This window comes from Myripristis murdjan, chromosome 18 (genome assembly GCF_902150065.1).
Source record: "Myripristis murdjan chromosome 18, fMyrMur1.1, whole genome shotgun sequence".
Classification (NCBI taxonomy): Eukaryota; Metazoa; Chordata; class Actinopteri; order Holocentriformes; family Holocentridae; genus Myripristis; species Myripristis murdjan.
Genome location: NC_043997.1, coordinates 9,204,854 through 9,227,294, shown reverse-complemented (window position 1 = coordinate 9,227,294; position 22,441 = coordinate 9,204,854). Strand labels below are relative to the sequence as shown.

Below are 22,441 nucleotides of genomic sequence, written 5' to 3'. Positions count from 1 at the left end.
TAAAGGGTTCATTTTAAAAAAAAAAATCTGAATTTTCTGCCAATTCTTTCATAATTCAGGCTTTATAGGGTTAATCAGTTTACCTATGAAGTGAAGTGAATGAAAAACCACCAAAATTGTCAAAAAAATAAGTGTGTCCCTGGCAGATCATGGAGTGTATGAATGAATGAATGAATGAATGATACTTTATTAATCCTTTGCAGGAAATTACATTGTCACAGCAGCTTCATCACTTCAACACACATAATGTTGCACACTCACGCTAAAGGCTGGCACACACTACAGGATTCTTCAAACCTTCACAGATTTAGAGACCACACACTTGGTGATAACAAAAGGCAGATCGCACAAGATCTCTCTCCTCTGATCTTATAGTGTGTGGTGTGCACTATGGAGCACACCACACACTATAAGATTCTTCAGCAGAGTATCAGGTTCTTCACGCTCAATATTCTAAATCTTGCGTAGTCAAACATGACTTCAGTGTAGGCAAACATGGCGGACGAACAATAATAATCATCATCATCATCATCATCATCATCATCATAATGATAATGAAAATTACAAAATCCTAAATGCCACTGTGTGTGTCATATAGCCAATGACAGGCAGAATAACCGGCAACCGTATATCATCTTTTTTAGTTTGTGTTGATTCTCCATTCATGTTGATAAATTACAAAAAAACTGCAAAATCCGATCGGTTTGAAAATTGACACAAGGCTTTTTCTCGACAAGACGCACATTTTCCGTATAGGATAATAATAATAACAACAACAACAACAATAATAATAATATTAATAATAATAATAATAATACTGTATTGACCCGCATAAAAGACGACCCTGATTTTAAGATGACCCCTCTTTTTCAAGACCCTTTTTTGGAAAAATACTTGGACATGGACAAAATCTTGTTTGAATAAAAAAGCCACCGGTCAGCATCAGGTGGGCCGACCGCGGCACCGGCCGGTACCGCGCCCACCCGGTCAGTTCTGCCAGATCTGACAGGTGAATGGCGCACACATATTGCCATATATACCTTTCATTATAAATCAACTTTTGTTCATACGCCGCTGCAGCAGCACAACGGACAATGACACAGACAACACCCCCAATATTAGACGAGGGCGTTTTTTTAGGGCATTTTCAATGGAAAAAAATATCGTCTTATATTCGGAATAAAGCTAAATAAAAAAAAAAGATCCGGGGCTTCAGCAACTCCGATTGCTGACAAAGAGCCTGCTCGGTTGAAGCCCGCATCAGTGAGCTCAGTTACAGCCTAGTAACGGTGCATTTTATTGTCAGTAACGGTAACAGCGTTATAACGGGGGAAACTAAGTTTTCTGAATACCCTCCGCCCATCGACCCACAGGGGAAATCCCCGGTTTCCCCGCACGCCAGTCCGCCCTTGCACTGTGCTTGCTCGGCCCCTCTCGGAGCGCCCCACACACTACAGGATTTCTAGTCGCAAATATTAAACATGTTCATTATTTACGATCTCTCCTTCCGAGGCCTTCCGAGCGGATCGGACCGAACAAAATCGCTCTTAACACACCCCACACCACAGGAAAATCTGACCCGATGACGTTTGCAAACATCAGACAATCGGGCCTTTGCTGGCTTTGATCGGAAGGGGGAGATCGGGACAAAAATCGGCCCGATTATCCTGTAGTGTGTACCAGGCTTAAGAGTGAGTGTGCAACTCAGGGAACTAATCCAAGAAAGCAAGCGAGGCAGAAAGAAAAAACAAAACAAAAAAACAAAACAAGGGAAGAAGTGTAAAATAAAGAAATCCAAAAGTATGTGAGCCAGGTGTCACAAAATTAAATAACAATAATTATAGATGTGATATAAATGATAAAATTGATTGATTGTGTGTGGCAATTTATTGTTTAAAAGTCTGTCTTTGCATTCATCACTCACTTTTAATCATTTAAATTTTGTTGCTTGCATCCCTTGTAACAAAAAAAAAATAAAGCTGGAAAGATGCTGAGCCAGCCGGACAAGAGAGGAAGGCGGCAAATAGTGGAAGAAAAAAAAACAATAAAAAAAAAAAAAAAAACAAACAAAGAGAGCACGGTACCGTTCTTGTTGCTGTTGCTGCTGTTGTGCAGCGGCTCGGGCGAGGGGGAGGACGAGGACGAGTGTTTCAGAGCGTCCTCCACTCGCTCCCTCCTCTTCGACTCGAACTCCAGCGCCTCCTGCAGCTTCCGCTTCGCCTTCTTCTCCTTCTTCAGACGCTTCTGGATGGAAGCTGCAGGAAGAGGAGGAGGAAGAGGAGGAAGAGAAGGAGGATGAGGGCAAAGGATGCTTATGTGGCGCATCAGATCATCTCACACTGCTGTTATATATCATCTATGTCATTTTCCATTTTTTGGTAAACGTGTTTTCCTTTCACCTGCCTCGCCTGCTTCTACTTGAGTTTGTGATTTCCTGCATTTTCAAGTCTGTAATCGATCCAAAGTGCACTGAAAATCTGAATGTTTGTGTTTAACCCTTTATAGGGCAAGTGACTATTTTTTGGTAATTTCAGAAATTTTACATATGAGGCCCATCCCCTGTCTCAGTTAGTTCAATAATCATTTGGTCTTCACCCAGCCAATCAGCAAAGATCGCTCTACATCCCAGGTCACATGATTGTGGCATTTGACCAATTATATTGGCTTTGACTTTCTATAGGAAAATGAAAATTTTAGAAAAATTTTATAGAAGTAATAAAGTCCTGTTATGTTCACTAATAACAATCTAGGGTTGTTTTTTTTTTTAATTTCAAAGTATTTCAATGAGTGCCCTATAAAGGGTTAAATAAGTGAGAGACAAATACAACCCTGAATTTAAAAAAAAAACTGAGTTCCACATTTCCACATTTTTCTCTCTCGTCTCTCATCACGAGGCTTCCAGCGGGGTTCGGCGGAAAGGCGGAGGAGAACGCGGCGCTGGAAACCTCGCCGCAAACTCAGACGTAACTTATGTCTGACTTCAAACTTTGAAACGGCGTCATCGAGCAAAACGCGGCGGCTTCCCCGAGCGCTTCAGGTCATACCACCTCAAGTCCGGGCTTTATTACATTTCATTAAGTTTTATATGTCTGTGATGTTCCTCTACAGGAAACATGATGTGCTAATAGCATTTTGAGGTAATGAAATGTTTTTTTTTTTGCAAACGGTTGGAAATGAACCGGCGCTCGAGGAGAAAAAAAAGAAAGAAAGAAAGAAAGAAAGAAAGAAAGAAAGAAAGAAAGAAAAAAAGAAAAGGAAAAGGCTTTGGAAAATTCCTAAAATGCTTCGCCCGTGAAAATAAAAATGAAAGTTCAATAATGCCTCAAGTAAATATGAGCAGGCTTTTATTGTCTTATATTTTCAGGTTGCTTTGAACCATTCACACATCACATTCATATCTATCTATCTATCTATCTATCTATCTATCTATCTACCTCTGCTCTGTAGTTCGGAGGTGAGCTGTCGTTCCAGACTCTCTCTCATCTCTCTCTCTCTGTAAAGCTCCATCTTCAGCTCCCTCTTCTCCGCCTGGATCTGTTTGTCCTGCACTCGGGCGTTTTCCACCGCCACCTTCAGCAGGCCCTGAGAGAGAGAGAGAGAGAGAGAGCGAGAGCAAGGGAGGGAGGGAGGGAGAGAGAGACGGAGTGGGAAAAAAAGAAAGAAATTGTTGCTGCAGTGTCCCAATTTTCCCCGTGGAGATGATTAGTTTCCGTTCATCTTAATGTTGTGTGTCTTGTTACCTGAGAGAATGAGCATCACTGTAATAACAGACTCATATTCACATGTATTATTGTGAGTGTAAATTTACAAAAACGATCCCCACCACACCCACAAGTCATGGAAATTTCTTGAAAAGTCTATTCCAGACAGGGGAAGTGTGATAATTTAATCAATTCTTGGGGATGAGTCGGGGAATATCATGGAATTTTGTCAGCTTCAATTTAAAAAAAAAAAAAAAAAAAAAAAAAAAACTCAGTAACTAGTTATTCACCAAATGTAGTTTTTATTTTCCATTGTGTTAATGTCAGGTTCACTATCCTCCACAGAATAAAACACAATAGTAAACTTTATTAACAAATCTGACGTGGGTTTGAGATTTTTTTTTTTTTTTAATATGTATGTCATGGAAATTTATGTTTTAGTTATGGAAAAATAATAATAATAATAAAAAAGTCCATTGAAATCCGCCTGACCTGTATGTTGGTGAGCAGGGTCTCCACCGACGACAGGCCGTCAGCGAATAGGAACGGAGCCGGGAAGCCGGGAGGCAGGGCCTGTCCCGAGGGCAGCCTGTCGAAACCCGGCTTCACCGCAGGCAGGACCAATGAGGAGTCTTCTGCAAGAGACACACGCAGACAAAACACGGCTTCAAATAATGACATGCTGACGCTGTTTTCAATTCAAATCACTTGTGGAAGCATTTGTCTACACATCAAGTCAATTTACACTATTAGTCTGTTTTTTTTGTTTTGCAGACTGTTTGTCAGACGTCCTTCACTGACGGTGTAACATTACCACAGCAGGACTTTCTAAGTGTATGTAAGTGCATTTTTTTTTTTCCAATTATATTTTCAAGTTGCAACCTGTTAATCAAAAGGCACAGCCTCTAATTCACACTCAGCTAGTTGTTTTGCTCATTTTGACCCCCTTTATTCATGTACGTGCACATGTTTCAGCACTGTCTGTGTATCAAGTCTAACAGTTCCTGAATCCCAGTACCGGGCGTCGGGTTCTGTCACTTGGTCCATTTATATATGCTGCTTATACTCTATTCATACACACTTTATATTATATAGATACTGTTTACATTTATATAGGCTGTTTATATTTATTTACATATACTGTTTATCGTTTATACATACTGTTTATATTGATACATAGTGTTTATAATTTATATATACTGTTTATACTGATATATTTTATACTTTATATTTACATTTTTTTCTTTTTTTTTTTTTTATCTTGCTTTATTTATTTGTTTAGGTTTATACTGGGACCTGAGTTCTAATTTCATACCACTAACATGTAAATGTGAGCTGGTATGACAATAAAGCTCCTTGAATCCTTGAATCCTACTCATGTAAGCATGTCCAGTGTTGTGTTAGCATGGAGCCGAGTCTCTCTTAACCCTGCTATCATGTTTGGGGTCAATTTGACCCCAGTCAATGTTTAACGTCTCTAAATAAATGATTAACATTTTTTTTTTTTTTTGCTTCATATTTAATATTTAATGTTTTCCTAATGTAATGGGCACTACCGGGTAAATATGAAATTCACATGATGATATGTTTTCACTTTGTAACGCATCGGTTGTAAATAACAAAAATCTGTCCGTAGAAATAATATAAAGCCATTAACATTGTCTATGCATGGTTTTTAGTACGGAGCTCAACAAAATCTAGCATAGATTCCATTAACACACAGTTCGTCAGCACTCATGGGTTCTGTCTTTTTGATGATTTATTCAGGCCCGGCAGAGTCACAAAGCCTTCATCAGCACCTTTGTTCCAACATGTGTAACCAAGGAGCCCCACCCTAATCTCTGCGTCCTGTATGATGTACATATTTATTTATTTATTTGTCTGTTCACCCACTCATCAACCATGTTTTTTCTCTATTTATTACCATTCGACTTAAAGTGGCCAATTAGTATAGCGTGAGTGTGCAACATTATGTGTGTTGAAGTGATGACGCTGCTGTGACAATGTAATTTCCTGCAGAGGATTAATAAAGTATCATTCATTCATTCATTCATTCATTCATACACCAGCCAGGGACACACTTATTATTTTGACAGTTTTGGTGGTTTTTCATTCACTTCACTTCATAAGTAAACTGATTAACCCTATAAAGCCTGAATTATGAAAGAATTGGCAGAAAATTCAATTTCTTTTTTAAAATGCACCCTTTATTTAGTCCTATAACAAAATATATACTAAAAACAAATTTCAAAAAATATGTTATTCTGGTGTATGATATATGATATGTACTTGAAGTGGTCCAGGGTGAACAGGGGAAGTGTTCAAAGGTATACAACAGTATTTTGGTCAAGTATTGATTAAACTGAAAACGAAAAATGGAATTGAAAACGTGTTTCATATATGATACAAATGGCTTTATAGGGTTAACAGGTTGGTATCCCTAAAAAAACTTAGGGGTGAATTCACAAAAGGATTACGTGGCGTTTTGTCTTACGCAAATAAGACATAAAGAAACCCACAAAGGCATGCGTGAGAGATATTTACTACAGTTTGGAGAAGAAAATCACCTTTTGATTTGACTTGGACTGAAATTACTGGCAGAAAGAGGCGGCCGGGTCAAACCGTCTCACTACACTTGATGACATCGAGGATGACTGCCGCCAAAAAAGATGCCAGTGCGATACCCGGCACCGTCCTGCCCCGCTGTGCTCCTGACGCAAAGTCAACATTTACACTCAGCCGCATGGATAATTGCAGTCAGATGCAAAACGAGGGCAAACTGCAGTCGGCTGCAAAACTGCACCGCACAGGCGTGTTTGCCCCGTAATATCATCAGCTTAATATCTTTTTTTTTTTTAAACCGGACCTTGAGATGGAGCAGGTAGCGGTCATGGTAGTTCATGGTGCCATCAGCAGGCCGCAATCCATAATTTGTGGATTCACCCCCTTAGTGAGTTACTTTAAAATGTCAAAAATACTCGGAGAAAATAATGACTCTGTGCTCTGTGTCGCTGAGAAAATTTACTTTTTTGGAGATGCGTCGTTTTCATCAGCGATTCGCTTTGAGGAGCTTAGAGTGAAGTTTGTGCAATGTTAAGGTTTACTAAGGTATAAAAGGCAATGAAGCAGCATCAGAGAAATCAATTACACCAAACACACACACACACACACACACACACAGGTCGTTAGTATTCTGACGATCATGTGCAGTACTAATTGGCAAGGATTAAAGACATCCTCGAGTGTGTGAGTGTGTGTGTGTGTGTCTGTGCATGTGCGAGTGAGTGAGTGTGTGTGTGTGTGTGTGTGTGTGTGAGTGTGTGCGTGAGGGAGAGAGCATCTTAATCAGCGTTAATTTCACAGCAGAGTTAACCCAGTTGTCAGTGTGTTAGGCATTAAGGGCTGAGCAGGCACTGTGACGCACTCGCGATGAGAGCGCACACACACACACACACACACACACACACACACACACACACACACACACCTCTGTTCCCCTATCTGCCACTTCATCCACACATCCCTGTACTCATTCCACTACCTTTCCTCTCTCTCTCCATCTATCTCTCCATCACTTTTTACCCTCCTCCTTTTTTCCTTGCGCATTATTTTTCCTTTCCTCCCTCTTTCATCCTCCACAACTCCTCTTTCTCTCTCTCTTGTCCCCCCCTTCTCCTTCTTCTCCACCCTTTTTTCATTTTCCATCTTTTCTCCACCCTTTTTCCATCTCTCTCTCTTCTCTCACTTTTTCTTGAACCATTTTCCTTTGTCCCTCTATCTTTCTGTTCTTCTCTGTCCTTTCTTTCTTCTCTGTCTTTCCCAATCTATTTCGCCCCCTCTTCATTACTCTCTCACTTATTATTACTTCACTACTCCACTAATTTTTGACCTCTCTCTCTTTTTTCTACCCAGCTTCTTCTGTCTTCCTCTTCTCGTTAACCCCTCTCTTCCCCTCTTTCTCTCTCGTCCACACTTCTTCTATTTCCTATTATTATCCCACTCTTTCTATCTTGTGTCTTCTGCTTTTTCTCTCTCTGAAACTCTCTCCATTCTGACCTCTCACTCCTTTAACATTTGCATTTTACGTATTTTCTCCTCCTCTCTCTCTTTCTCCCCCATCTCTCCTGCCTGTGCTCTCGTTCCCTGAGCATTCACAAATCTTTCCCATCTGTCATGAAATGTCATCATCGGGAAGAAGAAAAAAAAAAGTACAGAGAGGATGAAGGTGAGAGGAGAAAGAGGGAAAGAAGAAGAAGAAGAGGTTAAGGACAGACATGAGGGGGGAAAAAAGGCAAAGGGAAAAAGGTGGGACGGGAAGAGATAACGAGAAGGATGGATGAGGATGGAAGAAAAGGGAAGAGACAGGAGGGAGGAGGACGCCAGAGTTGGAAAGGATTAAAAGGAAGGCGACCAGGAGAGGAGGGAGGCAGAGATGAAAGAAGAGGACAGGAGGCAGCGACGGAGAGAGGAGGGAGGGCTAAACATCACCATCAGTATCACATCGATGTGCTGGACTCCAGCTGGTGGAGGCACGATTACAGTGGAAGTCTGTCTACGCCTAATTAAAGATCACAATGCACGTGGATTGACATTCAGTTTCTATGTCGATACACCATAATCTGTCACCATTTCAGTATCGCACATGAGGACAAATACATGCATCAGCCACTGAAAACTCAACCTTGGTCAATTTTGTGTCTTGGACAAATTCTTGTTCATGATTGCAGAGGATAGGATAGGATATTCCTTTATTAGTCCCACGGTGGGGAAATTTCACGCATTACAGCAGCAAAGTGGATAGCAAGATATGAAGCAAAATTTACGTTATAAACAGTATAAACAGATAATAAATAGCAAAAAGCAATATAAACATTCTAAAAAGGACTATAGAAAAACAAAATGAACAATATAGAAAGACACATCTCTTGAAATTATGCTCTATTTACCAAAACTCTAACTGCACCATCGTAAATGTCATATTTTAATGTCAAAACTAAACTTTATACTTTTGTATTTACCTGGGTAATCTAACCCTAACCCTGTCTAAACCAAAAGTTGCTTTCAGATGTCACACAAAAGCCATCAAATCCGCACACACACACACTACCAAATAGACTTTTACACAGTGGTGAGATCAATTCAAAACACTGCTGTAAATCCTGATACAGCGATGAATAACGGTGCTTACAATGCCGACGTCGATGCAACACAACACCAGCACAACAGGAAACACTGACGCATCAAAAAACAATGCAGGAGACCAGCGCAACACTAACGCCGCTGCAAGGCCGGCGCAAACAAAATACCAAGGCAACAGCAACTCAAAAGCAAGCGTGACTCCGAAATGCAACACTAACACAACTGCTAATGTTATAATCCCTGCTTGGCCAAGTGTTTTCCCTCTGTCTCTCAGTGTGTGTGTGGGTGTGTCCCTGTCCCTCTCTCTGCCTGCACACCTGCAGGTCATCCTGAATCAACACATCTGTCAGTCATCATGCCATCATCTCCCCGGCTATACTTAAACCCCGCACCAGCCACTGCACCGGTCCCTGCCGGATCACCGTCGTAAGCCCTTCAGACACACCAGCCGCTTCAGCCGGCCATCTTTCTCACCTTCCCGGTTTGTTTCCTAAATAAAACCTCCGTGTTTCACCGTACCTGCCTGCCTTGTTTCCAGTGATGGGAATAACGGCGTTATAAATAAACGGCGTTACTTTTATCAGTAACGAGTAATCAAAGAAATGACTGTTTCCCCCGTTAGAACGCCGTTACCGTTACTGGCAATAAAATGCACCGTTACTAGGCTATAACTGAGCTCCCTGATGCGGGCTCAACCGATCTTTTTTTAGCCTTATTTTTTATTTTTATTATTATTTTATTATCCTATGTGAAAAATCTGTGTCTTGTGGAGAATTTTCAAACCGATCGGACTTTGCAGTTTTTCGTAATTTCGTAATCTCTGCCTGCCATGCGGGAGACCAGGGGTTCAATTCCTCACCTGGACAAGAAGGCATCACTACTTTATTACCTCACTTTGTTGTTAACCATGACAATGAAGTGATTCTTGAAGAAGTGAAATAATTTAAACATAAATAGTTACTTTTCCTGGTAATTAATTAGTTTGACAATGATGTAACTCAGTTACTAACTCAGTTACTTTTCAGTAGAAGTAACTAGTAACTATAATTAATTACTTTTTCAAAGTAACGTGCCCAACACTGCTTATTTCTGCATTTCAGTTCAGCCAGCACAACACCAATGCAACAACCCAGAACCAACATCATTACAATGCCAACAGCAAAATATCTATGCAACGCCAATATCACACTAGTGCATCTACAGATAGATAGATAGATATCTGAAGACCACTACACCCTAGAATAATAGATAGATAGATAGATAGATAGATAGATAGATGTACTTTATTGATCCCAAACTGGGAAATTCTTATGTTACAGCAGCAATGGAAATATAAAATAAAATAAAATAAATAAATGCAAAATAGTTTTTTTATTTTTAATAAATTTGCAAAAATTTAAATTATTATTTTTTTTTAACATTGTCATTATGGCATTATGGGGTGTTGTGTGTAGAATTTTGAGGGAAAAAAAATGAATTTAATCCATTTCGGTATAAGGCTGTAACATAACAAAATGTGGAAAAAGTGAAGTGCTGTGAATACTTTCCGGAGGCACTGTACAATAAAGACTATATACCGTAAAAAATATAAACATCTAACAATATGAAATGGTATTAAATACATAAGGTGGTTGCAATATTTAAAAACAGAATGAGTGTATATTAACTAAGATATAAGCAATATAAATAATAAATAAACAGTTAAGGTGCTGAGTAGTGGAGGACCAGTGTTAAAACTACACAGCAGAGAGTTGTGAGTTGTTGTATAGTGTGAATTAATAAGAGTAATAAGTAACACAGGAGTAAAAAAAAACAAAAAAAACTACAAACTACAGCGGTGCAGTGATAGTTTAGCCACTGGAAACATCAATGCAATATCAAGAAAACAGCTGTGCAACACCAACCTGTTACACAAGGATACAAGGAAGTTCATTGGTCATTATACAACAGGTTGTATAATGAAATTAAAATGTGGTTCCCTCTTGATTGATTAATTGATTGTATAGAAAATAAAATGATTAAACACGGAGGAGTGCATTTAGTAGTCTCCACAACAGCAGTATTGCACGAATGCATGCCAAAACACAGAGACAACGCTAACCCCGATGCCAAACACAACAAAATACCAATGTAATACCAATGTAATGTCCACACACAATGAAAACATGACACGAGCAATAACACCACGCACACATAACGGCCACGCAGGACCAACAGCAGACCGATATGATCCCAGCGCGGGACCAGTGCCAGTCTGACGCCGGCACGACGCAGCTTTCATTGATTTCAGCAGAATGAAAACATTTCGGCGACTCTCAGGAAACAACTGACAGAAATCTAATCGAACCCGTGTGCTCTGGCTGCGGCGGCCTTTTGTCGAGGTTCCCCCGAAAAACACGCCGGATTTGAACATTAAAGCTCTGCCGAGTGTCCTCCAGCAGGAGCAGCAGCAGCAGCAGCAGCAGCCGGATGTGTTTTCTCGCCGCTTTTGGTTCTCATTTTTGATTCATGCACCTTGGAGGGAGCCGCGAGGTCGCTACACATTTCTTTTCTTTTTTTTTTTTTTTTGCCTGTATTGATTTCAAAGGAAGCGTTCCCTCCATGGCTGATGACTGTAGTGGAGCTCCGGAGGATGGGGGTGGAGGTGGGGGGGGGGGGTGGAGGCGAAGGAGTGGAAATGACGAAGGAGGGAGGGAGGACGGAAGACGAGAGGAAAGAATTAGATGAAAACAGAATGGGATGTAAGAATGGGGGAAAAAGAGAGGGAGGAGGGCCGCGAGATGGAGGGAGGAGAGGCCCTGCATGCTTTTAGTGTCTGACCTTTTAACCCCTTTTAACCAGCCCTCCTTCACTTAGCCTCCCTCCTCCATCCCTCCATCCGTCTCCCCCTCCCTCCCTCCCTCCCTCTCTCTCTCTCTCCTGATTGATGGCTCGCAGACAGGTGATCAATAGGAAAAGCAGAACATCCTGACGTATCTGTTTGTCTCCTGTGTGTGTGTGTGTGTGTGCTCATGTGCCAGTGCATGCATTTGTGTATTAGTGTATATGTGTGTGGAACTGTGTATTTGAGTCAGTGTGTGTGTGTGTGTGTGTGTGTGTGTGTGTGTGTGGACAGAGAGATGAGGAAAGCCCTCCTAAGTGAGTACAATTTGTCAGTTGTCAGAGGAAAATGGGTAAGGGTTTGGATTAAGGAAGGTAATGGAATATCCTCAGTTATAAAAAACGCGTGTGTGTGTGTGTGTGTGTGTGTGTGTGTGTGTGTGTGTACATGTGTGTACGTGACAGTGTCTGGATGTCTCTACCCTGTGCGGTGTACCAGCAAAAATGGAGATATGTCTGTGTGCTTTTGGGTTCAGCATTTGCGTGTGTGTGTGTGTGTGTGTGTGTGTGTGTGTGTGTGTGTGTGTGTGTGTGTGCGTGTGTGTGTGTGGTCCAACCTTTGTCCTTTGTCATTTTCTTGATGGGTGCAGCAGGGTTGGTCAGTGCAACATCTGCATCAGCTGAGGCCAGCCCTGCTCAGACAGAAACACAGTGACAGTCAGTGTGTGTGTGTGTGTGTGTGTGTGTGTGTGTGTGTGTGTGTATGTGTGTGCATAGATGAAAACATATGTGTGGACATGCATGTGTGATTGAATGTAGACGTATGTGTGTACATCTGTCTCTGTGCGCATGTTTGTTGGTACGCATTTTGTGTGTGTGTGTGTGTGTGTGTGTGTGTGTGTGTGTGTGTGTCTGTACCCAGTCTTTCGGGCGAGCTGGAGGCTGAGCTGCTGGGCTGCGACTGCAGAGGAGTGTTTGTCTCGTCAACAGATGGAGAGAGAGAAGGACTGTCACACACTCTCTCCTGGAGAGAGAGAAAGGGAGTGAAAGGAGAGAAAAGAGAGAAAGAAATGAGCTTCTGTCATTGTGTGTGTGTGTGTGTGTGTGTGTGTGTGGGTGTGTGTGTACAGGCACATACACTTGTGCTTGAGGCCTGTTTGGTGGGCGGTTACTGAGGGTTGCCAGTGGTTACGAGGAAGGCGCCACCATGTTGAAGAAGTGGCACCAACATTAAAAAAATGTAAAATTATCGTCTTTTATCGTAATGATGTCATTCATGTGGGACCCTCAGATGGAAATTAGACGTTTTCTTTTATTTAGTCAGAGAGGAACATGATCTTGATGAAATCTTTTGTTTTGCTGTTGCTGCTCCAACATGGCAGTGTTGTCATGGAAAACCTTTCTGAAAGTAGTTCCTCAGGGAACCTGTCTGGGTCCCCTACAGTTGTGATCCAAAACCCCCCCTAAGGTTTGTTAATGAAGCCCTTTTGCTTTTGAGAGTGTGTTGATGTGAGTGTGTCTGCGTGTGTGTGTGTGTGTTACCTTGATGACAGGCGCGCGGTGTGTGTGAGATTGTATCTGCTGTGCCGCGGCGGCCATGTTGGCGATCGTGCTGAGGTGGTTCATCTGAGACATCGCCATGGCTACGGACGCTGGCGGCAACTGAGACATTGCCATGGCTACGGACGCCGGGGGCAACCCCACAGGAAGCAGGGGGTGGGGCATCATCATGAACGGCAGGTCCAACCCTGAGAGAGCGATATTAACACATCGTTTTATTTTTTTTTTCTGCTCTTTTTCTTTCTTTAAAGGACCACACGAGGAAATTTATTCAAAAATGAGATCTCCAACATTTTCGGATAAAAAAAAAAAAAAAAAAAAAGCCACCCACTTTCCCATGTAGACCACGGACATGAACAATATAAGCACATAAGTTAATGCTCAAGTCATATCTTAAGACATTTAGCTCATCAAAGTATTCATGTTTTCAGGCCAGAATCATTAATAACAATTATCAATAATTTTTAACATTACCTGATGAATTTCAGACTGAGATATTTATTCATTTATTTATGTTTGTGTTGAGGTTTCTCAAATTAATGGAGTTATGCCATCTTACTTCTGCTATCAATCTGGTAAATTAGTTGCAATGATATTAACTGTTAAATTTATTCTTTCCGCAGAAAGGGCAGCATCGCATTATGCCGATAAAGCACCCGTGAATATGAGAAAAACTACTTACAATGACACTATTATGAATGGTTTATAATTAGGTTATTAATTAAGTTGTAAATACTTTAAAAATGATGAATAAACAACTACAAATCAGTCATTACAGTTTTCATACCTTGATGCAGGCTTGTTATTGGCCGAGTTACTGCTGCACTGCATCTGTTCTGTTAAACCTCAAATCTCTCTTAGCTTTCTTTATCTTGTCCCTTTTGTCAATTGTTCATCCTTGGTATCTACACTGATGTACAAAAACTGTGTTATAACTTGTTTAAATTGGTTATTAATGATTGAAAAGGTGTTTGCAACCTAATTAATGACCTAATTTTAGCTATTGTAGCGAAGACGTAAATAACACAGCACAAGCCACATGAAGTCAGGCCAGACACCGAGCCCCAAGTGTGTGTGTGTGTGTGTGTGTGTGTTTATCTATGAACTTGTGTTGAACTTCACACTCAGGAGAGACACGACTCGTCAACCGAGAGTCAAATGTCTTGCTAATAGAAGCTGACAAAAGGGGAGGAGGAGGAGGAGGGAGAGAGGAGAGAAGATGGAGAGCAGAGGCTGTGTGGGGTTGTTGTTTTGTCACTCTTCCCCTCCTTGTCGTTTGACCATCTTTCTCTCTTTTTCTTCCCTTTCTGTTTCTCTTTCATCTTCCTTTCTCCCACTTTCTCATCCTCCCCCTTGTCCTCTCTCTCTCTCTCTCTCTTTCTGTTTCTCTCTCTCTTTTCTGTCTCTCTCTCTCACCCGTCACACACACAGACACGCATTAGCACCGCCGCCTAACACAGCATTCCATTAACTTCCATTCACTCTTTAGCCTCACACCTCCTAAAAGCCTAACCTTGACTTCTGACCTTTGACCCCAACCCCCCATCATCACCACGCACACACACACACACACACACACACACACATCCTAAAACAGCCCCATTTTTAAAGATGATGTCCCACAAAATGTCCTCACTTTGGAGCATTCATCTCATCTGCCAAAAATACACACACACACACACACACTTTATATTTCACAAGTGCAAGCAAAGGCAACACACACACACACACACACACGCACCCACTGGCACAAAGATTGTGTCTCTTTCTCAATGACACACACACACACACACAAACACACACACTCACACAGCGGCAGCTTTCATTCCAATGAAACAATAACACTGATTGCTGTTGTCGTGACGACTGAAGTGATAGAATAATCAATGTGAGTGTTTGTCACCTCCTGCAGCCGCCTGTGTGTGTGTGTGTGTGTGTGTGTGTGTGTGTGTGTGTCAGTGCAAACCGCACGAGCTGTGCTTTTAGAAACAGGGAGTTTCAGTTTGTGTTTGCCTGCGTAAGTTTACGTCTGTGTGTGTGTGTGTGTGTGTGTGTGTGTGTGTGTGTGTGGTGTTGATGAATTGAGTCATTTAGTAGAGTGTGTGCTGATTAATCTAGGCGGAGTGTTAATACTGGAGATGGGAACAGATTAAATGGTGTACATTAACAAATATCACCACTGTTTACACACACACACACACACACACACACACACACACACACACACACATAAACGCACGTTCACAAGTGTGTGTGTGTGTGTGTGTGTGTGTGTGTGTGTGTGCGGGCGTACACTCACTGTTGGCCAGTAGCTGCTGCTGCTGCTGCTGTAGTTGTTGTTGTTGATTGACAGCTCCTATGGCCGACCCCCTCCCTCCTCCTCCTCCTCCTCCTCCTCCTCCTACTCCTCCTCCACCTCCTCCTCCTCCCCCTGCGCCTCCTCCCACTCCTCCTCCTCCTCCGCTGTGAGCTCCAGAGGGGGGGCTGGTCAGACGCTCCTTATCCCAGGAACACTCGCTGCCTCCTGTGTGAGGAGACGGACACAGACGGGGCCGCCGGGTTAAAAGTTAAAGCAACGACATGAAAAAACGACTTTTTCACCGCGTTCCCCTCCCGTGTCGTAACATCATTCATTCATTCATTCATTCATTCATTCATACACCCACTGAAAAATTAAGGTAAAACACATTTTATTGTATTTTTGTATTCATTTTTGCAGTGTCTTTGGTTTTATCCATTATAATCTGATTGCTTTAACAGCGACCTCATCATGAACCAGTGGGGATGAATAAAAATCCTTCGGAGTATTTCCTGGTCGGTTAACCGCCGTTACCATGACAACAAACTCCGGAGACAGAAAGATACCGTTTCTTTCCGCCAGACAAGACAAAACAGTAAAGAAAGGGTTTTTTGGTTTAACATATATGGCGTTTGGATGTTCAAATGAGTAAAAAAAACGAATATTTTATAATAGTGAAATCTGAATTGAGATGCCGCCGTCGCCATTCCAGTTAACTTTTTTTAGACGGCTGAAGAGGACGCATTTGAAGGATCCTTCGACTTTGGATGAATTGGGACAGGTCTTCGCGCAGTGTTGCCGACTTCGAAGGATGCAGACCCTGAATTGGGACACAGCTTTTGTTTCGCTGTCTCCACCCCAACCCAGCCACCAGAAAAACATGTTGCCTTTTGAAACGTACAGCCCATGTGGTGAATGTGGTCTACTTGGTTAAGGCTAGATAGATAGATACTTTATTCATCCCGCAGGAAATTCGCAGTTTTTCAGCAGCATCCACAGATTACAGATTAAATAAATCAAAAATAAAAAAAATATAAAGAATAAGATCTAAGTACAACAGAATAAGATCTGAGTACAACCCAGTGTGCAAAAAAACGTGTGCATGGGTGTATAAAATGTGCAAAATTTCTTCTAAATTTGCACATTGGTTAAGGCTAGGAAAAGGTCGTGGTTAACATACAAACAGATGGTTAGTTAGCGAAAAATGAGCGTGTCTCCTGGTTGACGTGGGATTCAAACCCACGCCAAACGAAATCCCGCCGATCGTGCCGTCCACCCCCCCTCGGTGTTTTTCGCTCGCTTTAGACAACGTCACGAAACTTGAAAACGTCACATTTCAACGTGTTCTTGGTTTGCAGAGATGTAAAATGGCAACATGTCGTCGTGGCGACCGGGCTGTGCAGCCACAGTTTGGGACAGAGCGGCTCCACTGGAGGTTTTGTGTGGTTAAATGCCTTGCTCGAGGGCAGAGCGCTACTCATTTACTTTCCTTTGGAGTTTTTGCTGCTGGGAATTTGAATGGCAACCTGCACAGTAGAAATACTCATCTGTTAGACGAGATTTAAAACAAACTGTCTGAGATTATAAATCCCAGCTAATTCGGTGAACAATCCTGCTGCGATGTAGAAGTCATGAACATTTCAGTTGAGTTTATTAAGCGATCTTTTCCTCAAAAACTATTTTCTAGCAGAGACATATACAGTTTATCCCGTTTATCGCGGGAGTTATGTTCTAAAAATAACCCGCAATAGGCGAAATCCGCGAAGTAAGTAAGTAAAAAGTAAGTAAGTAAAATTTTATTTATATAGCACCCTTCGCAGTACGAATACACAGAGTGCTTTACAGTAAAAAAACAGATAAAACAAAAACAGTCAGGTGACCGTCACATCATTATTAACATAGACATCACCAACAACAAAAACATCATCAACAATAATGCCATAGCTATGCATAAGAGGCAGTGCAACATAAAGTGCAAGTGCATTATCTCACCAGCAAGAACGAAGCAGACCATTACACTGTACAAATGAAAATAAAAGAACCAGTCAGAAGTAGTCAGCTTTATTTTTTACAATTATTCTAGATGTTTTAAGGCTGTAAAACCCCTCACTACACACTTTATACACTTTTCTCAGACAGGCATTTTCTCACTTTTCTCTCTTGTTTAAACTCTCAAAGTTCAAACCTTTGTAGAAAAATAAGTCCAGTATTATAGAATGAATGCATTCTGTACTGTACAGGAGACACGGCACGGAGGAGATTGATTGACAATGGTCTACAGTCCCTTAGCCAATCAGGACGCAGAACACAATGCGCTGTAAAAAAAAAAAAAAAAAAAAAAAAATGCAAAATTGCACTAAAAAAAATCTGTGGAACTGCGAGGCTGCAAAAGGTGAACCGCGTTATAGCGAGGGACAACTGTACTCTGTTTTATTCCCACGGTGCAACAAAGTGAAACGGTGCATTCAGTTGCAGCCAATAAATTGGAAAAAAAATAACTCTCCTCTTTGGTCGTTGCCTTGTTTTTGAAGCAAGACGCAGCCCAACGCAGTTTTTATAACTTTTATTAATTAATTTATTTATTTAACCTTTATTTAACCAGGAATATCCCATTGAGATTAAAAACCTCTTTTTCAAGGGAGTCCTGGCCAAGAGGCAGCAAAAAGTTACATTTCCAGTTACATGATGTGCACGTTTGCTCACGGACGGGTTTAATTTTCTGACCAAACAAACGGCACATAAACGCGACAACACACCCGTGAACGCACTGAGAAAACACGTCGACTTCTCAGATCAAGAATCGAAATCGCCGCACAAGGATGATAAAAGCAACTTGGACAAAAATATAAACCCCAGGCGGGAAGTTAAGTTGAGATAAATTACGACTCTCAAGCAAGTTGCAAGTTGAATTTTGTCATGAACTGAAATGAATGGGAGTGAATGGAAGGAAAAATGAGCAGCGGTAATGTAAAGTTTACATGAAGCACAGATTTTAACACGTCTGCACCGTTTGCCATGTAGTTTTCAATTGAACCGATAAAAAAAACCAAGGCTGTCATCGCTCGTAAAATGATGAAATTTTTTTGTTTTCTTTTTCTTGTTGTTGTTGTTGTTGTTGTGTGCCGTCGCCTGCTGACGGGGAGCAGCAAAACGGACGTTTATTTATATGAAAACGTCTCCGATTATTACTTAAACAGGGAAATATCTGTCACTTCCTCTCTGCTCTCACTCTATTACCGCTGCCTCTCATTCCTGCACTCGCTCTCCTCCTCTGTGCTGCTCTCTCTCTCTCTCTCTCTCTCTACTCCCCTGCTCCCTCTCTCATCCATCTTCATCTCCCTCCATTAGTTTGAATTAGCAACCGTCTCTCTCTATTATTGCCTACTGAATTCCCTGTGCTCTGTGTGTGTGTGTGTGTGTGCGAGTCAGAGTGTGTGCGTGCGTGTGTGCGTGTGTGTGCGTGTGTGTGTGTGTGTGTGTGTGTGTGTGTGTGTGTGTGTGTGTGTGTGGATGACAGCTGGGCCTCATCCCCTCTGCCATTTACACCGGGGAAGAAAAGAAGTATAAACAGATGGGCAGATGTTCTCCCTCTCTCTCTCTCTCTCTCTCTCTCTCTCTCCCTCCCTCTGTCTCTCACTTCCTTTTTTTTTTGTTGCTCCTTCCCATTTTCTTGTCTTTGTCTTTTCACTGACTTTGCCTCTGTCCTTCCCTTTCTCCCTCTCTCTTTTTTCTCTCTCTTCCTGCTCTCTCTCAAACTTGTGCATTTGCGCCATTTCCCTTGTCTTTCCTTCTGTCCATCTTTGTCTCTCTCTCTCTCCCTTTTTTGTTTCGCTCTTTTCCTCTCTTGTTTTTGCTCGTTCCCTCCTCTCTTTCTCATTCCCTTCTTTCCTCTCTCAATTTCAGTTTAACGAGCTTTATTGGCATGAATGTTTTTTTTTTTTTTTAAAAAAAGAAAGAAAAGAAAACACTGCCAAAGCCACAAAGTACAAAAGAGGCAATCAGTGTAAATGGAAGGAGTTAAGTTCATTAACAATTAAACCAGATCCTTACACTGCAAAAAAAAAAAAAAAAGTCTCGTCCTCTGTGTTTAAAGACACAAACACACACACACACACACACACACACGCAGAAATCTGTCAGCGGGATGAGATAATGCCACTTGTTTCCAGAATCTTCTTGATCCTCGTTCATTCTGCCGCGTTTCGACGTTATTTATGCAGAAAAATTCCTAAAAAATTCCCGAAACACACTCAGATGATCTCATTTTTTTACAGTGTACTTTTTCCTTTTCTCTCGTTCACTATTTCTTTTTTCGTCTACTCTCTCTCCTTCCACTTGATCCCTCGCTCCTTCTGTCTCTGTTGTTCTTTTCTCTTGTTTCATCTCTCTCTGTCTGTCGTTTCTTCTCCTCTGGTCTGGTTTCTCTCTCTTTCTCTCTCTCCCACTTGCTCTATCTCTTCTTGCTCCTCGATCTCTCTCTCCTCTTCCTCTCTGTGTCATCTTTCTTCCATTTCCCTTTTGCTTCTTTTCTTTCTTTTCCTCTTCATTTTTTTCTCTTCCACCCCCCTCTCTCTCTCTGTCTCACACAGAAAAGTTAAAAGCAGAGATGCGAGGTTTCGAATGACAGTGATGACAAAAAATGACATATACCCTCTCTCTCTCTCTCTCTCTCTCTCTCTCTCTCATTTCATCCCTCGCTCCAGTCACAGTATTTTTTCCCATTCGCTGCAAAGTGAAAACAATATTTGGCCAGAACAAGCCCAGGCGATCGACTTTCACTCGCCAAACACCGAATATCTTTTTCCTCTCCTCCTGCCCTAAATATCCCTTTTCTTTCTTGTAATGTTTTTGTTTTGTTTTGTTTTTTCCTCTCCAGTCTATTTCTCCTCCTTCCTCCCTTCCTCTCTCTCTCTCTTTTTTTATTTTCTTTTCGTTCATACTCCCGTTGCCTCTGCCCCATTGTCTGCCGTAGTTTCCCAGGCCGGCGCGAGTGTCTGTTACAAAGAAAATAAGGTCGGACAATGAAAAGAGGGCTTTAGACACTAACACACACACACACTAACATACACACACACACACACACACAAAAAAAATTCACTGAATGAAATGAAAGGAGAGAGAGGAAGAAGAGCAGAGGGGGAGGGAGGGAATAAATAAAAAACGACAAGGGGAAAGAGAATAAAATGAGAATAGGAAAGAGAAACTCTGTAACCCCATTTGCCAGGTCAGCTGAAGAAAAGGCAAACGGGTGTGTGTGTGCATGTGTGTGCGTGCATGTGTGTGTGTGTGTGTATGCTGGAGGTGGGGGGGTGATGTAAAGAAGGAAAAAGAGAAAGAAAAATAGAAATAGAAACAGGAGAGTCAGTCAGAAAGGATCACTCTCGCTCTCCTTCTTTTCTTCTCTCTTTGCTTTTTGTTTTGTGTCTTTTCAATAATTCAGAGTGGCAAACACGGCGGAGATGGAGTGGGCTCAAAGTCACTTTGTTCCTCTGCGGGTTTAATATCTGACAAATACTTACAGACCATTCCGTGAAATATTGACCTGAATATCACATTCAGACAAATGTTTTGATGAAACATTGACCTGGATACGGCATTCGGACAACAGCGGCTGTGAAACATCACATTCAGACAGCGGATTCTGTGAAATATTGACCTCAATATTGAATTCTGTCAACGGTTTCGTGCCAGATATTCACTGAAACGTCGTACTCCACCAGCCACCCCCGTGAAGTATATTTGGACGAATGTTTCTGTGAAATATTTACTTGGAGACAACCATTTCTGTGAGCTATTGTACACAAAGAGCTGTTTCCCTCAGATATATTACTGGGACAACTATTTCCATTAAATATCTCTGTGTGTAGTGGAATATATGTTAGATTACATAGTTCAGTATAATTTGTCATCATAAGTAAAGATTATAGTATAGTATATTACGGTGTATCGTTACTAATAAAGAATAATAGAACAGTATGGCACAGTACAGTGTAGTACAGTACACTACACTACACTACACTACAGTATAGTGTAGTGTAATACAGTGCCATGAAGATTATAGTAGAGTACAGTAAAGTACAGTACAGTACACTACATTATAGTGTAGTGTAATACAGTGCCATGACGATTATAGTAGAGTACAGTACAGTGTAGTACAATACAGTGCAGCAAAGTCCAGTACTGTATAGTGTAGTGTAATATAGTGTCATGAATATTATAGGAGAGCACAGTATAGTACAATATAGTACAGCAAAATACAGTACTATATAGTATAGTACAGTGTCATAAAGACTATAGTAGAGTGCAGTATAGTACAATATAGTATAGCAAAGTGCAGTACTGTATAGTGTAGTGTAGTACAGAGTCATAAAGACTATAATAGAGTACAGTAGAGTACAATATAGTACAGCAAAGTACAGTACTGTATAGTGTAGTGTAATATAGTGTCATGAATATTATCGGACAGTACAGTATAGTACAATATAGTACAGAAAAATACAGTACTATATAGTGTAGTGTAGTACAGTGTCATAAAGACTATGGTAGAGTGCAGTATAGTACAATATAGTACAGCAAAGTACAGTACTATATAGTATAGTACAGTGTCATAAAGATTACAGCAGAGTACAGTATAGTACAATATAGTACAGCAAAGTACAATACTGTATAGTGTAGTGTAGTACAGAGTCATAAAGACTGTAGTAGAGTGCAGTATAGTACAATATAGTACAGCAAAGTACAGTACTGTATAGTGTAGTGTAGTACAGAGTCAAAGATTATAATAGAGTACAGTAGAGTACAATATAGTACAGCAAAGTACAGTACTGTATAGTGTAGTGTAGTACAGAGTCAAAGATTATAATAGAGTACAGTAGAGTACAATATAGTACAGCAAAGTACAGTACTGTATAGTGTAGTGTAA

The 22,441-nt window shown here is 41.2% G+C and overlaps 1 protein-coding gene across 1 annotated transcript in view; it reads right to left on the bottom strand.

The window, feature by feature from the left end:
• Window positions 1-22,441, bottom strand: part of dachb (dachshund b) — a 97,843-nt gene that overhangs the window by 11,822 nt on the left and 63,580 nt on the right. The window contains exons 4-10 of the mRNA XM_030076060.1: window positions 15,520-15,744; window positions 13,203-13,408; window positions 12,579-12,684; window positions 12,278-12,352; window positions 4,194-4,336; window positions 3,435-3,582; window positions 2,085-2,255 (exon numbers count right to left, since the gene is read on the bottom strand). Of these exons, the coding sequence (XP_029931920.1) occupies window positions 2,085-2,255; window positions 3,435-3,582; window positions 4,194-4,336; window positions 12,278-12,352; window positions 12,579-12,684; window positions 13,203-13,408; window positions 15,520-15,744 (1,074 nt within the window). The remainder of the gene's footprint in view (window positions 1-2,084; window positions 2,256-3,434; window positions 3,583-4,193; window positions 4,337-12,277; window positions 12,353-12,578; window positions 12,685-13,202; window positions 13,409-15,519; window positions 15,745-22,441) is intronic.